The sequence below is a fragment of the Salvia splendens genome, chromosome 5, assembly GCF_004379255.2.
Source record: "Salvia splendens isolate huo1 chromosome 5, SspV2, whole genome shotgun sequence".
Classification (NCBI taxonomy): domain Eukaryota; kingdom Viridiplantae; phylum Streptophyta; class Magnoliopsida; order Lamiales; family Lamiaceae; genus Salvia; species Salvia splendens.
Window position 1 is genome coordinate 16,148,888 of NC_056036.1, and position 14,094 is coordinate 16,162,981.

The following is a 14,094-nucleotide window of genomic DNA, read 5'->3' on the forward strand; positions in this document are numbered from 1 at the left end:
CCATCGTCTACTCGGTGGCATCATCGGAATCCGCCCCTTGTTCTCCATCTTCCTCGCTGCCGTCGTCGCCGCCGCTCAACGCCGCCGCCGCCCCGTCTCCGTACCCGCCGCCGTTGCATGTGTCCACCCCAGCTGCTCTCTGATCTTCTGCATGAGCTCGTACTATATGGCCCTGGTAACCGGGTCCGTCGTTGTCTCATAGTGAACGGCGTTCTCCTGGAGTTGTTTCATCAACTGCACATCCAGATTCCTGTGCAACACCGAGTGGGGAGTAGAACCCACGGAGCGCGATCCAGATGCGACTGCGGAGAAGCGGGAAGTACCTGCGGCTCTAGCGTCGCGGATAGTGGACTGTTGACCCTGAGCACGTGTGCGCCTGGTGTGTGTGGCAGAGGGCTCGTCCAAAATATCGTTGTTGAGGTCGATCGGGTGGGAGCCGCTACTACTGCTGTAGTTCCTGGCTCTGCCGAGTCTAGTCTGTTTCGGCCCAGGACCTTGACTACGCTCTTCTGCACAGATGGCCCAGAATTTCGGGCAGTTTCGACAATGAGAAATTATTCCCAGTACCCGAACTCAAGCCACCTTTCAGTGTTGAACTGGGAGAATGACAATGCCTTCACGTCAGCTTCGCTGCAGCCACTCTCAACAGTGCGCATGTTGTTCTCGTATATGCTTGCGAACCTCTTGATAGCTCTTATAATCCTCCCCCACTTTTTGCGGAGCTGGTCGGGCGGCGTCTGACGGCTTGAACTCGTCGTAGGCCACCACGACGCGCCTCCAGAAGCTTAACTCGGTATGAACGTTGCCAATTGCGGCGTCGGATGTGACGACATCCCAAGCCCTTGTCATAGCAATGGACTCATGTTTGGTGTAGTGCGTGAACCTTTTCCGGCCGATATCTCCACCGCTACCGTCGGCCTCCCCACCGTCTCCTCTTCCCCCACCACCGCCGTCTCCTCTCTCCCCGTCTCCTCAGCCGCCGCCTCTCCCCCACCGCCGCCTCATCTTCCCCCACTGTCGCCGACGACATCTCTCGTTGGAACCGGCGTCTCCACGCGTGCTGGAGGGGTCTCTGGTAGGCCCGGACTCATCATACCCATCATCTGCTCCAAAGTGAATCTATCGTAGTCAGACAGATGATACTGGGTGGGCTGGAAAGAGTGAGAAGGGGTATCCCGACGCGGGTGGTTGATCGAGTCCATGTTGGGTCGGTAATCCCCGAACGCCGAATAGGGACGACCCATATTCCTCTGAACAGAGGACTGACCCCGATATTGGGGTGTAGGTTGCCACGGCGGAGATGTCGGCGCCCACGATTGGGATGGAGGCGGAGTGTGGCTCAATCTCCACGGCTGGGTAGGAGGATAGTTGCCATTGCCCGAGTCTCCGGTGTCGGGGGAATCACTATCTCCACCGTGCATATTAACTGAAAATTAGAGTGAAACAGAGAGTGAAAAATGGACAGAGTGTGAAATTGGGGGTGAAAATGAAGTGGAAGGGAGTATTTATTAAAAACAAAAGAAAAAAAAATTTCGAAGTGTCCACCGCAGCGGCTCCCCACCTCTGCAATAGTTTGCCATGGCCACCGCCGTGGCCCGCCTCACCAGCCGCGGGCAAGCTGACTAGTCGGGCGCCTCCTGTCCGCCGCCCACCGCCGTTTTTCAAGTGGCCCTCACTATAGGGAGGCGCGGCGCTGCCGTGTCATCCCTATTAAGGTTACTCTAGAGTAATAATGCGCCTCGCGCACCACTCGTGCAGTGCAATTGAGTCTTTTTTAACACCCTATTGTATTTATTTATTTTAATTAGAAATTAAATACAAAAAACTATTGTAATCTTAAAAATTACCTCATGCTCTTTTGTATGATCATACATTCTACAGTAGTTAAGTATGTACTGTTTGATCTTTTTTAATCATTTCTTTCTTTTTGATAATTTTACTCTTTATTTTGATCTTTTTAATCATTTCTTTCTTTTTGATAATTTTACTCTTTATTTTATTTTTTACATCATTCTTTATTCTATCTATTTAATTTTAAAATATTTGCTTTTAATTTCTAAGCCAAGATGAAATGTAAGTGTCCTAGAGTACAATATAGGAGTAGCCATTATAGCACCCACAATGGGGCGCCCGGTGGCGTCCATCGTTCTCGGGCGCGGACAATGGCACCATTGTGGGTGCCTGGCATCGGGCGCTCCCGATGCTCACGGCCGATACATCGTCCGCGCCATTGTGGGAGCGGCGGACGATGGCGCGGCTGATAGGCTATCGTCCGCGCCATCGTCCGCCGCATTGTGGGCTCCGCGGACGATGACACGCGGTTTCATTTTTTTTTATAAATACCCTTCATTTTTAACATTTCATTTCGCGATTCCACTCTCGAAACTCACATTTTTTATTACTACGAAATGGATTCATCAAGTCCCAACAGTCCGATGTTCAGTGGTGAGGCGCGTTGGCCGGGTACAGAACCCGGCGAATATCGATCATTCGCTGCCAACACGCAGTACGATCCCGAATTCAGCACGGAATCGTACGATTTGCCTGACATGGAGCCGTCGCCAAACCGACCTGTCGCCCCCTCCCGCCGCACCACCACCGAGGCCGCCGCCACCGACTCCACCCCATCCGCCGCACCCGCCAAAAAGAAGCGGACCCGACATCGAGCGTACAGGTTGCCACCTCCGGAAGTATGTGAAGAGTACGCACCCGGCCGTACAAACTACTAGCCGGATGAAACCCTCATATTGGCGAGGTGTTGGGTGGATATATCGGAGGATATGATATTCGCGAACAACCAAAGGCAGATCGCGTACTGGGAGCGCATCGCCGAGCGCTACAATGAGGCGAAGCCGCCGAGAGCGTACAAGCGCCAACGGGAGCAGCTCCGCAAGCACTGGGACCAGGTGAAGAATCAAATCAACCTGTTCTCGTCGGAGTACGAGAAGTGCGCGCGGGGGCAGGGGAGTGGCGAGAGCTTGAGCGACTTGCGCTCCAAAGCGTTGTTGTCGTACCAGTCCCTGTACGGCGAGTTCAAGCACGAGGCCATCTGGGCGCTCTTGAGGGACAAGCAGAAGTTCCAAGGCGGGATTGTGCACACCGAGGGGGGAAAGAGGTCGAAGGCCACCGAAGCTGGTGGTGGCACGAGGCAGCGACTGCGGGAATCGTCCGGTAGACCTCAACCGGACGTACATGGAGGACGATAGTACGGCACACCGATGTCCTCCTTGCGTCCCATAGGCATCAAGGCTGCGAAGGCCAAGGGGAAGGCTATGGCGACATCATCCTTGGCCGCCGCAACCCCATCGCCATTCCCGACCCCGACCCCGACCCCGAAGGCCACCCGCCTTTGAGTCGTTGGCAACAACCTCGATGGAGAGGACGTTGTTGCAGACGCACAATGCCCTCAAGAAGTGTACGGACCCCGACGAAGCCGAATATCTCCAGGCGTTGATCGATAAGCTGCGCCGGAAGTTAGGAATTGCGTAGATTAGCCAGTTTTTAGTGTAATTTGAATCGTGTAACTTTTTCTGTAATCAATATTCGCCGGTTTTTAATTACTCGTTCTTTTTTTGTTAATTTTCGTTTGCATACTATATTTGAAAACATTTAAATTAATTAAACAAAACAATAGTACAACTGATGACGTGGCGCGCCATAGGGCTCCCCACTGCAGGCGGAGGGTAAGAGGATAAAACTGATGACGTGACACACCTTAGGACGCCCTACTGCTAATGGTCTTATACAAATAAATTCCTCAAACTTCCTTCAAATTTTCTAGAAATATAAATAAACGTCCAAAATAGTGTTGAAAGAATACATAAATTGAAACGTCATATTTTATTTTATTATCTATCAAAAGAGAGAGTTTATTAGCAATGTGGGTATCGGTTAATTACCATCACAAATGCAATTAGGTCGTGAATTTTCAGAATTGGAGAGAATAATGATCTCCCAAACTGTGTTCCGAGAATTATGAATTTGAAATTAAATGCGCAGATCTGGAAATTAGAAAAGTAGGGAATTAAAAATGGCGAGGCTCAGATCTGGAAACGTGGAAGCAGAGAGAAGCAGACACCGCCATGGCTGCAAACAGAGAGTTGCCCCGCCAAGATACGGGTCGGGTCATTCTCAGTGGCCGCCCCAACTTGAAAAATCTAATCATCACAGCCTTGGCAAAACTAGGGTCAAGGTTAGGTCGCAGTAATATGATAGTAGTAAATGTTTGTGATGAAAAGTGAGTATAGTAGTTGATCAGTACTGTATAACTGGATATGAGGGTGGAATAGCAGAGAAATGCATCAACTCAATCCCTTACAGCAATCTACACACAGTGGTATGAGATGACTGTGTGCGTGCAGAAAGGGGGGTTGTTCATCATTTCTCTTGTTGGAAATGGAAATCATGGGCAAGAAGAGAGGAGGAGCCACCCTTAACAAATCACCATCTCTCTCTCTCTGCTCATTCCTAAGTTGGGATTTCCATATAGCTGCCTCTGATCGGTCACAACACATATAGAGCATGCTTTTTAGTTTTTCACGCCGAGGGGCACTTTAGTCATTAAATCTAATAGGCATCAGCTACCATAGACCATAATTAAAATACAACTAATTAAATACCATTTCATTCATAACACGTACTTCCTCTTAGACGTCACCACGGTTCGGGAATCGGCGGTTCACGGTTTGGAACCGCCGGTTCCGGTTCAAAAAATAAGTGAACCTGAACCGGCCCGGCCAAGGTTCGGTGGTTCCGGTTCCTGAACCGTGAACCGCCGTTGCATGTCCGGTTTCTGGCCGGTTCGTCCGGTTCGGTGGTTCAATTTTTTTTTATACATTGTGAATTTGTAATTCAAGTAAAAAATGTAAATATATTTGTATAAATAATATAAGAATAAAGCGATGTACAAATGCAATTTTATTGATACAAATTACAACTTTAAAATTGCAAATTACAACTTTAAAATTACAAATTACAACTAAAAACTAACAAATTACAACTTTAAAACTACAAATTACAACTTAAAAATTATAAATTACAAAAGACTTAAAGTCTTGATTACAATTTACAAATTACATATTCGAAACAAAGGGGGAAAAAAAATAAAGGAAAAGGACTTGAGCTCAACTTAAATTTAAAATTTAAGTTGAGATGCCTACGTATCCTCAATGCTCAATTGCATTTTGGAATCAAAGTCCACGTAGTTCTCTTACCTTGCTTACCTATTTGGCTTGATCGTAAGAATTGGCGGCGCGCCTACTCTTCTTCGTCGGGGAAGTAGTCTTGGTCGGGTTGTACTACTTGATTGTTCCAATCCGGTTCTTGGTCTCTAATTTCGGCGGAGCACCAATCATCAAGTAACATGGTGGCTTCCATGTTTTGCCCGGTGAGTCTACTTCTTCTGTCGTCCAAGACGTTGCCTCCAACACTAAAGGCGGACTTGACGGCGACAGTGGAAGCCGGAACCGAAAAGATCTCCTTGCCCATTGATGCAAGGATGGGAAAATCTTTCTCGTGTGATCCCCACCAATCTAGGACGTCGATTTGTTGGGGAACGGGACCTCCTTCTTCCTCATTGTATGAAAAGTGTGAGTCAAAATATAAAATCTAACTCACTTGTCGAATTTGCCGTCATTCCTCCGCTGCTGAAGCCGTATAGGTCCGCCAATTGGGATTGGCCGCCGGGGTCATCAACTTGGAAGAAGCCAAAGTTATGTGTTTGACGGGGGGTCTAGGTCTCACTTGGTGGGTACGGTTGTACTGGGCTTCGTAATCGTGAAAGAGAGCCTGCAAGTCGAACTCAAAACTTCTTTGGAAGCTTGGGAGGTGGGGGAGGTTTATTTGGAATGTTTGGGCTAGGTTTATGTAGTTGTCGTCCTCGTCAGTTTGCAAAGCTCGGAGTGGTTCAAGATCAATAGAAGCCAAATTATTGTAATAAAATTCTAAAATTTTGAAAGTACCAACTAGTTTCCACTTTGGATCCAAAACTTTGGCAAACAAAAAAACCGTGGGGATCTCGTTGAAATACTTGAGCCATTTTTCAACCATGTAATATAAAACACACATTAACTCAAGATTGTTTGTGGAATTTTTCATTGCAGTTTTAAAACCAAGTGATATGATCATGCAATGTTCTAAAACACGAACGGATGTGCAATAATACACACCCGATAACTCAATAGTGGCATTTCGAAAACCTTTGAATAACTTAAACAAGCTCATGCATTGATCCCAACAAGAAGATGTTAGATATAAATCATCAACATGGTAAGTTCTATAAAAATCAACTAAATATTCTATATGCTCCAATGTAGAATGCAACATATCATATGTAGAGTTCCATCTAGTAGACACGTCTAACGTAAAAGTTGTGTACCTTATTTTCTTCGTGTGGAAATACTTCTTCCACGCCTTGCCAATTTGAGGCTTCCAGTGGATCAAGGATACAACTGTAGTAATAGGTTGAATATGTCTTTGCCATAAAGACAAAGCATCTTGTACATATAAGTTTAAAATATGACAAATACATCGTTGGTGAAAATACTTACCACTTATCGCCGGGGAGCAAGCCGCAATTAAATCGGATATACTTGCGTTGTTAGCGGTTGCGTTATCAAAACCAACCGAAAATATCTTGTTGCATAACTCATACTCATTCAAAACTTGAATAATTAAAGATGCAATTGCTTGTGCGGTGTGTGGGGAAGGAAATTGTCTAAAACCAATTAAACGTTTATTTAAAGACCAACTATTGTCTATAAAATGACATGAAATTCCCATGTAAGAATTTCGTTGGAAAGAATCCGTCCACACATCGGAGTAAATATTAACTTTATGCCCCAAGGTGGATAGAAATTTTCCAACCTCTCTTTTTTTTGTCAAAAAACTGACGGTTGTTAGATCTTTGAGCAGTAGAGGGGGGAATTCTCTTTGTAGCAACATTAAAAGCGGTTTGCATAGTAACTTCATATTTTTTGTCATTAAAAAAATTGAACGGCAAATGTTTCATTGCCGCCCATCTTACCATAGCATCGGTAACATTTTTCGGATCATATTTAAATAGCGGCGTACCTGTTCGAGACGATGAGCCGGCGGGGAAGTTTATTTGGCTTTGGGACTTAGAATGCCCATATTCCACGGGGTGTTTTGCCGTCAAATGGCGATGGAGAGTACCATATCCCCCACCGATAACAAATGGATAGACTTTATCGCAATAGTTGCAATATGCTTTGAACTCACTTGTCTCAACGGTAGTGGTCGGATCATTAGGATTTGAAATTACCACCGGGACATTCTTGAAATGTTTGGTGAAAATCTCGGATTTCAACTTGGGAGGCATCTTTTTCTTTTGTCGTCCTGCGGGAGGAGGAGCATCGGCCTCCTCCTCATCATTGTCGCCAACTTGGCCGGTGCTAGAAGGGGGGAATTGATGCGATCCATCATCGCCTTCGTCCGACGATAGATTCACATCGTACTCAAAACGCGAAGCCGAATGTGAATGCCCCCCTTGTTGGTCGTCGGCGGCGAGGGCAAGTAACAAGGCCGCATTTCGATCTTCTTCCTCCTACGAAAATTATACAACTAAGTAAAAATACTAACACAAAAATAAAAACACATAGACACATTGATGTTGAAAAATGAAATTATGAATTTAATAAAAATGAATTAACAAAAAATTAAAACATATTATAACTTACTTGAGCTCGAAGAGCGGCTAGCCTTCCCACCTCCTCCGCAACTTGTGCTCTAGAAGGGGCACGTCGACGACGAGTACACTTTGATCTTGGACAATTCCCTTGCCCCGATCACCACCACGACGAGATGAAGACATGATATAAATATTTATGGAAATTGAAAGTGGAGAATAGAGAGTAGAGTGATTGTGTTAAGATGATAACGTGAACAACGTGAGTAAATTATGAGCGCAAATAACGTAAACAACTTGAGAGAATGAGGATGGAGAATAGAGAAATTGAGATCGAGAGAGAAATTCTTATTACTACAAGAATGGGGTGAGTAGAAATGAAGAGTAGGGGGGTATTTATAGGGGAAAAATGTGATTAAAAAAAATTAATTTTTGAAAATAACGGCCGAACCGCCGGTTTTCGGTGGAAACCGGCGTTTTTTCGTCAATTTCAAATTTCAAATTTTTAAAAACCACGGCGGAACCGCCGGTTTATCGCCGGAACTGCCGGTTTTTCGGTCGAAACCGGCGGTTTCCGTCAACGGTTTCTGCCCAAACCGGCAGCCGCGGGAGCGGTTTCTGAAAAGGCTAGGAAGTAGGCCTGAAAAGGTGTCGGGAACCGCCGAACCAGCGGTTCGGAACCGCATGTTACGGTTCTTCAAAATTCGCAAACCTGAACCGGCCCGTCAGAACCGGCGGTTCCGGTCCCAGTTCGGAACCGCCGGTGACGGTTCCGGGCCGGTTCGTCCAGTTCGGTTCGGTTTGGAGACCTCTACTTCCTCTATCCCTTAAATTTTCATACTCCCCTCCTCATAATAGTAGAGACAATTCTACTCGATACAAAAATTAAGAAAAATTATGCAAGTGGATTAAGAGTAAAGAAGAATAAAAGTAGGAAATGAAAAAGGTAGAGAGATAAAGAAAGAATAAAGTACTCCTTCCATCTCTCTGTAGCTCAGTCGTATTCCTTTTTGGGTTGTCCCATTGTAGCCGAGTCATTTCATTTTTTGGCAAAAAGCAACAACTTTTCTTCTTTCTTACTTTACCCTCTCTAACTTTATTCTCTATTCATCTCTCTACCTTTTTCCTTTCCTACTTTATTATTCATTTACTTAACTCATTTAACACAACTTTTCTTAAATCTCGTGTAAAAAAGAAATGCATCTACTACAGAGGGACAGATGGAGTAAGAAATAGTAAAGTAAGTTAGAATAAATGTGTTGACTTTTACTAAAAAGGGAAATAACTCCATTATTATGGAACGGAGGGAGTACTTTTTTCATTTTCGTTCATCCCATAAAATTTGTCACATTTCATTTTTTAATATTTTTAGTAGTTGACCCCCTATTCCATTAATCCTCAAAATTTATTATAAAATTAATACATAAAAGTAGAATCCACTTTCTACTAACTTTTTCAACTTATTTTCCATTACATTTCTTAAAATCTATGCCCGATTAAAGTGTGACAAAAATTTAAGAGACACAGAGAGTAATGAAAAAAAACTGAAAATTACAACTTAAAAATTTCATAATTAAAATCTAAAAATTTAAATATTACATGATGAAAATTCTTAAAAATTACTCGACGGTGGTTTGAAAGAGTTTGTTGTTGCTACACAAACAACGAGTTGGCATCGGGGAGGAGGGTCCCACTTGAATCCCGAGATGCTCAATTCCTTGACAATGTGCTCAAAATTGGAACGGTGTCATACGGAAAGCATCGGTCGTTGTGGCGGCGAATCGCTGTCCCGTTAAACAGTCATATGCGTCCTAAGGGAGCCGTCTGGTTTAGTTCACCTCTTCCCTGGCTCTAGCTCTAGACGCCTTCGCTACCTTCACAACATTTGTTGTGACATAATAGAACAATTGTAGAGCCACAAATTTACGTTATTCATTAACGTTGTGTTAGCTACGCCCACGAGCAGGAAACGAAAAACAAATTGTATTCAGATTGTTTTTAGATTACACAGTTATGTGCCCTACTTGTGTATAAATAGGCACACAGATGACGGGCTAGGCCTAATAAGACAATTAGAACCCAAAACAGAAACATAGCATAGCGTCGAGCCGGGGGTGTCTTTGCCCCCCTTGACCTCCTGACTCGCTGACCGGACTTCCGTTTGGCTAGCAACAAACAGTACAAATTCAAGGCATACTAACACCATTCATACGACGTCACTCGCCATAGCTCGAGCCCCCTGCATCGGTATATATTTGTATATACATGTGTTCATTTCCATTGCTACTTACTCCCTCCGTCTGTGAATTGGAGTCCCATTTCATTTCGGTACGAGTTTTAAAAAATGTTAAGAAAAATGAATGAGAAAAAGTTAGTAGAATATGAGTCTCACTTATCCATATTAGTTTTAAAATAAATGTGAGTAGAATGTGGGGTCTATATACTAGTTATAGTAAAAGTGAATCGAAACTCCTATTCACAGATAGACCGAAATAAAAAAATAGAACTCCTATTCACGAACAGAGAAGGAAGTACTTCACCGCACCGCACCGCACCATCTATGTTAAAATTGGTGTGTTTAATTTTAGATTACTTGCTAATTATTTGGGGAAAGACGAACATAAAATCCGAGTGTCACACACTCACGCCCCACGTACTGCTACATACACATATTACATATAGGGCCAAGTCATTATTTTAGAATATTTTATTCTTCTTATCTAGTTTAATAGTATTATCAATTTATAGATTGCAAAATGATTACTTATAAAAGTTGAATATAAAAAGTATTGCAAATTTGTTTTTAAAATATTTTGTTTAAAATATTTTGCTCAGTAAGAGGCGTGACTTTTGATGTTGTCATTGTTGGAGATGAGGATTTGGCAAGGTACATCTTGTTTTGATTTAATTGAATTTTGAGCAAATCCATTTTCGTCACCAACAAAAAATAATTACATTATTTTCCCATATTTATCATACTATCATTCTTCTCCCCCGGCACCATACTATAGTAATTCCTCCCAAAATTAAAATAATTATTGATAACATGTAGTACAAATTTCGAATCTTTGTATCTTGCCTTGTACAGAAAATATGGGAGAATTGATTACATTGGCATATTTTATGTGATTTGGTGATTATCCAACTCTGGGTGTGTTTCTCTCTCTTGAATTTGGTTATGGTATGAAGCTGTGGATGGTGCTCAGGAAAAGGAAAGATTTTTATTTCCTTGGTGAAGTTGATTCGCATACAAATATGGGTGTCATCAAGAATGAAAATTTTCCATATACAGGTAAGGAAAATTGGATCTTTTTATTTTATTCTGTTGATTTCTTTTGTTTCCCTTCTGCAAGAATCCCTGCTAATATATTTGATTATTTCTGTGTTTCAGTATTTATTTTACTTGCATTCTTGCAACCAATTTCTTGGACAGCACTTACTACTTGTTGCTGGAGGCAGAAACTTGATTTCTCAGGTATTCTTGTTTCATAGTCACAAACATTTTTAATGATTTTATTTGGACACAAGTGATGTTGGTTATGATGAAACAGTAAAAAACTTAATTGCTTAGTTGGTAGTATTTATTTTATGTAATTCAGTTTGATTTTAATGGTGTGTTAATGAGCTTTATTATTCTGGTAATTTAACGCATGCTGTTTCAAGATAGATTCGAAACTTCATTATGTTTGCTGTAGAAATATTTAATTGTTAGTTAAAAAATCTACGTGATAGGTTTGAATTGTGGTAAACAAATTGCTGATGGATAATGTTCCTTTTAGGGCAATTCAATTAGGAATTTAGGATGCATCAATCCATCTTTGTTGTTGCTAGATGAAAAGATTATTCGATGTTGGTTTTTGTTCTAAATGGAAAGCCATTGATAAGGGCTTCTGTTGACCGATTAATTATTGTTATAGTCATAAATTTGTGAAGAATATTGCTTCTCATAAATTTTTGGAATATTATACATTGAATAGTTACCTACAATTTACTTTTGAAATTTTGTGTTTCCTGTAAAGTTTGCCATAGTTTTCTGAAATTGATTTTTCGAGCCTTTTCCATTCTCTCCATTTTTATCAATATGCATTACCTCCAAGATCCTATCTCTATTACATTTATGCATAAAATGATGTATCAACTGAATAATTGAGTATGTAACATTACATGACACTCATAGCAATGAGCTTTGTGTGGGAAACTCGGTACGTACAAGTTGCACTCACTTACGTTTAACGATGATTATTATTAGTTTGGATGAGCTAGTGTTAAAAGGTATTACATGGTCCTAACTTATTTGGATCATTCGATATATAGCTTCATCCAAGGAGAAGATTGAATTAAGCATCAAAATTTCTTTTAAGGCTTGCTATTGTTGTTGTAGTCATGGGTACATCCGTACATGTCGTTGAGTCTTTGTTAGTAGTATATTTTATTTGAGCTTGTTTTGTTCAACAGAGATAGGGAGGCGAGTTGCCGGGACTCGTTGAAGGGTTGTTTTTTCATTGTTTTTGTTCGAAGTAATGATTCTTCTTGCTTGAAATACAAAGCATATATCCTAGCATCTTGTGTTTCCATAAGTAACTATGGTCTGCATACAACCTGAATCTGTTGTTGTACATTCCCTTTTTGTTTATCCTCTCCGGACAAAGTTTGAATTTGAAAAACATTTATTGCAAAGCTTTGGATGTATCCGTATCGGTTTAGTCTTTATTAGGATTCGTTCAACGGTCCACTGATACCAAGCCAGCATACATTTTAGATGTACTAAGTGTACATGAAGAAAAAAATTGTGTTTGATTGTCTCATCTCATTACTTCTTTGATCAAGTTTAATGTGATGCATTTTTTAATAGATTATGATGCAAGAAGCAAGTGGCGTTACGAAAAATCTGTGTGGTGAAATCTCCGATTCCAACAGCAGCAGTCATGACCAAGTTCCTGCAAATCAACCAACGAGATACAAAGGCGTGGTGTGTCAAAAAGAAGGCCGTTGGGGCGCGCAGATATATGCCAACAACCACCGTGTTTGGCTCGGGACCTTCAATTCTGAAAAGGAAGCAGCAGTGGCATACGACCGTGCCTCAATGAAGCTCCGCAGCAGCCCCACATTTCGTAACTTCCCATCAAACGACAATATGAACGTCTGCGAACAGAGATTCCAAGACCAGTTCAGTACGGAAACAGTACTTAGGATGATCAAGGACAACTCGTACGCCTCGAAACTCTCCGACTACATGAGGGGTCAAGTCCCACAAGTACCCCATGTGGCGTCCTTGCAAGACGCACCGGCATCTAGGTTGAGGGTCCTCTTTGAGAAGGAGCTCACGCCTAGCGACGTTGGGAAGCTCAATCGGCTGGTCATTCCGAAGAAGTTTGCAGTGAAGTACTTCCCTATAATCCCTCATGCCAACGCGGGGAAAGAGGGAGGCAGCGTCCAAGATGTCGAGCTCTTATTCTTGGATCGTTCGATGCGATCGTGGAACATTCGATACTGTTATTGGAAGAGTAGCCAAAGCTTTGTGTTCACTAGGGGATGGAACAGGTTTGCAAAGGAGAAAGGGTTGAGATCAAGGGATAGGGTTATTTTCTATTCTTACGAATCCGGTGACCAGAAATTTTGTATATTGGATGCAGCGTACGACGACAACAGGGCCCGGGATGGGCTCGTCGTCGATGAAGATGACGAGGTGTTGGAGATGGAGAAGCCAGGAGATGAGACTGATAGAATAGAACCTGAGAATGTACAAGACAAGGAAAATGAGCCTTCTCTTTCGAGTAAGGGTTTTAAACTATTTGGTGTTAAAATTGTGTAGTCCATGGCTAGGTTGGTTAACTTGCCTTTTCTCTAATTGCTACACGAATAATTTAGGATGACTTTATAATTGTTGCTGTTTTTGTTGCCCAACTTTTAATTATGAAAATCCTTGTTTTAATCTAATTAGTAGTATGAAAATTTTGGTGGTTTTTATAGTAGTTTTTATTTTGGCAGTTTTCTCCATTCATTAAATTAGTAGTACTAATTTGTATTAGTAGTATTATTTTTATTTTTACGAATATTAATTAAATCGGTTTAACTCGATTAAGTTTTTGCAGATCAGTTTCCGGTTCATATCTTTAATTCTCCTCTTCTTTTTTTTAATCCTTTTAGTTTTTATAGGACACAAACTTCAGGCTCCTTGACCACGTAGTTAACCCTAATCAAGTTAGTACAAGAATTAGCAAACGTAGAAATCTCATAATTTGCCCAATGGAACATTTGAAAAACACAAAAGAAATTAATGTAAATTTTATATACGTGATTGATCTTTTTGGTATACGTTACATATAAGTTTTACTTAATTTAAAATAAATATTACTCCGCAGTTACCCTTATGCTGTAATTTAGGGAAGTATTTACTTTTCGGAATTCAAAATCTTTCTAATTTGATTTCAAAATCAGATTAGAAATCA

At 41.9% G+C, this 14,094-nt stretch overlaps 1 protein-coding gene across 3 annotated transcripts; it reads left to right on the top strand.

Moving 5' to 3' along the window:
* The first annotated feature begins 10,505 nt into the window (after positions 1–10,505).
* Positions 10,506–13,577, top strand: LOC121803070 (AP2/ERF and B3 domain-containing transcription factor At1g50680-like). 3 transcript variants are annotated; one of them, XM_042202782.1, is made up of 4 exons: positions 10,506–10,532; positions 10,734–10,937; positions 11,037–11,120; positions 12,498–13,577. In XM_042202782.1, the coding sequence occupies exons 2-4, from the start codon at positions 10,917–10,919 to the stop codon at positions 13,455–13,457; spliced, it is 1,065 nt and encodes a 354-aa protein (XP_042058716.1). In that variant the 5' UTR covers positions 10,506–10,532; positions 10,734–10,916; the 3' UTR covers positions 13,458–13,577. The 3 variants fall into 3 exon arrangements, with proteins under 3 accessions (XP_042058716.1, XP_042058717.1, XP_042058715.1); XM_042202783.1 differs by lacking the exon at positions 10,506–10,532 and having other exon boundaries at positions 10,574–10,937; positions 12,498–13,186; positions 13,279–13,361; XM_042202781.1 differs by lacking the exon at positions 10,506–10,532 and having other exon boundaries at positions 10,575–10,937.
* Positions 13,578–14,094: the final 517 nt, after the last annotated feature.

What these genes read in the sequence shown, in the direction of transcription:
- LOC121803070 (XM_042202782.1), top strand. Translation starts at nt 10,917, where the DNA reads ATGAAAATTTTCCATATACAG. An exon ending in TGAAAATTTTCCATATACAG is followed by an intron (nt 10,938 to 11,036) that starts GTAAGGAAAATT and finishes TCTGTGTTTCAG; the next exon opens with TATTTATTTTACTTGCATTC. An exon ending in GCAGAAACTTGATTTCTCAG is followed by an intron (nt 11,121 to 12,497) that starts GTATTCTTGTTT and finishes ATTTTTTAATAG; the next exon opens with ATTATGATGCAAGAAGCAAG.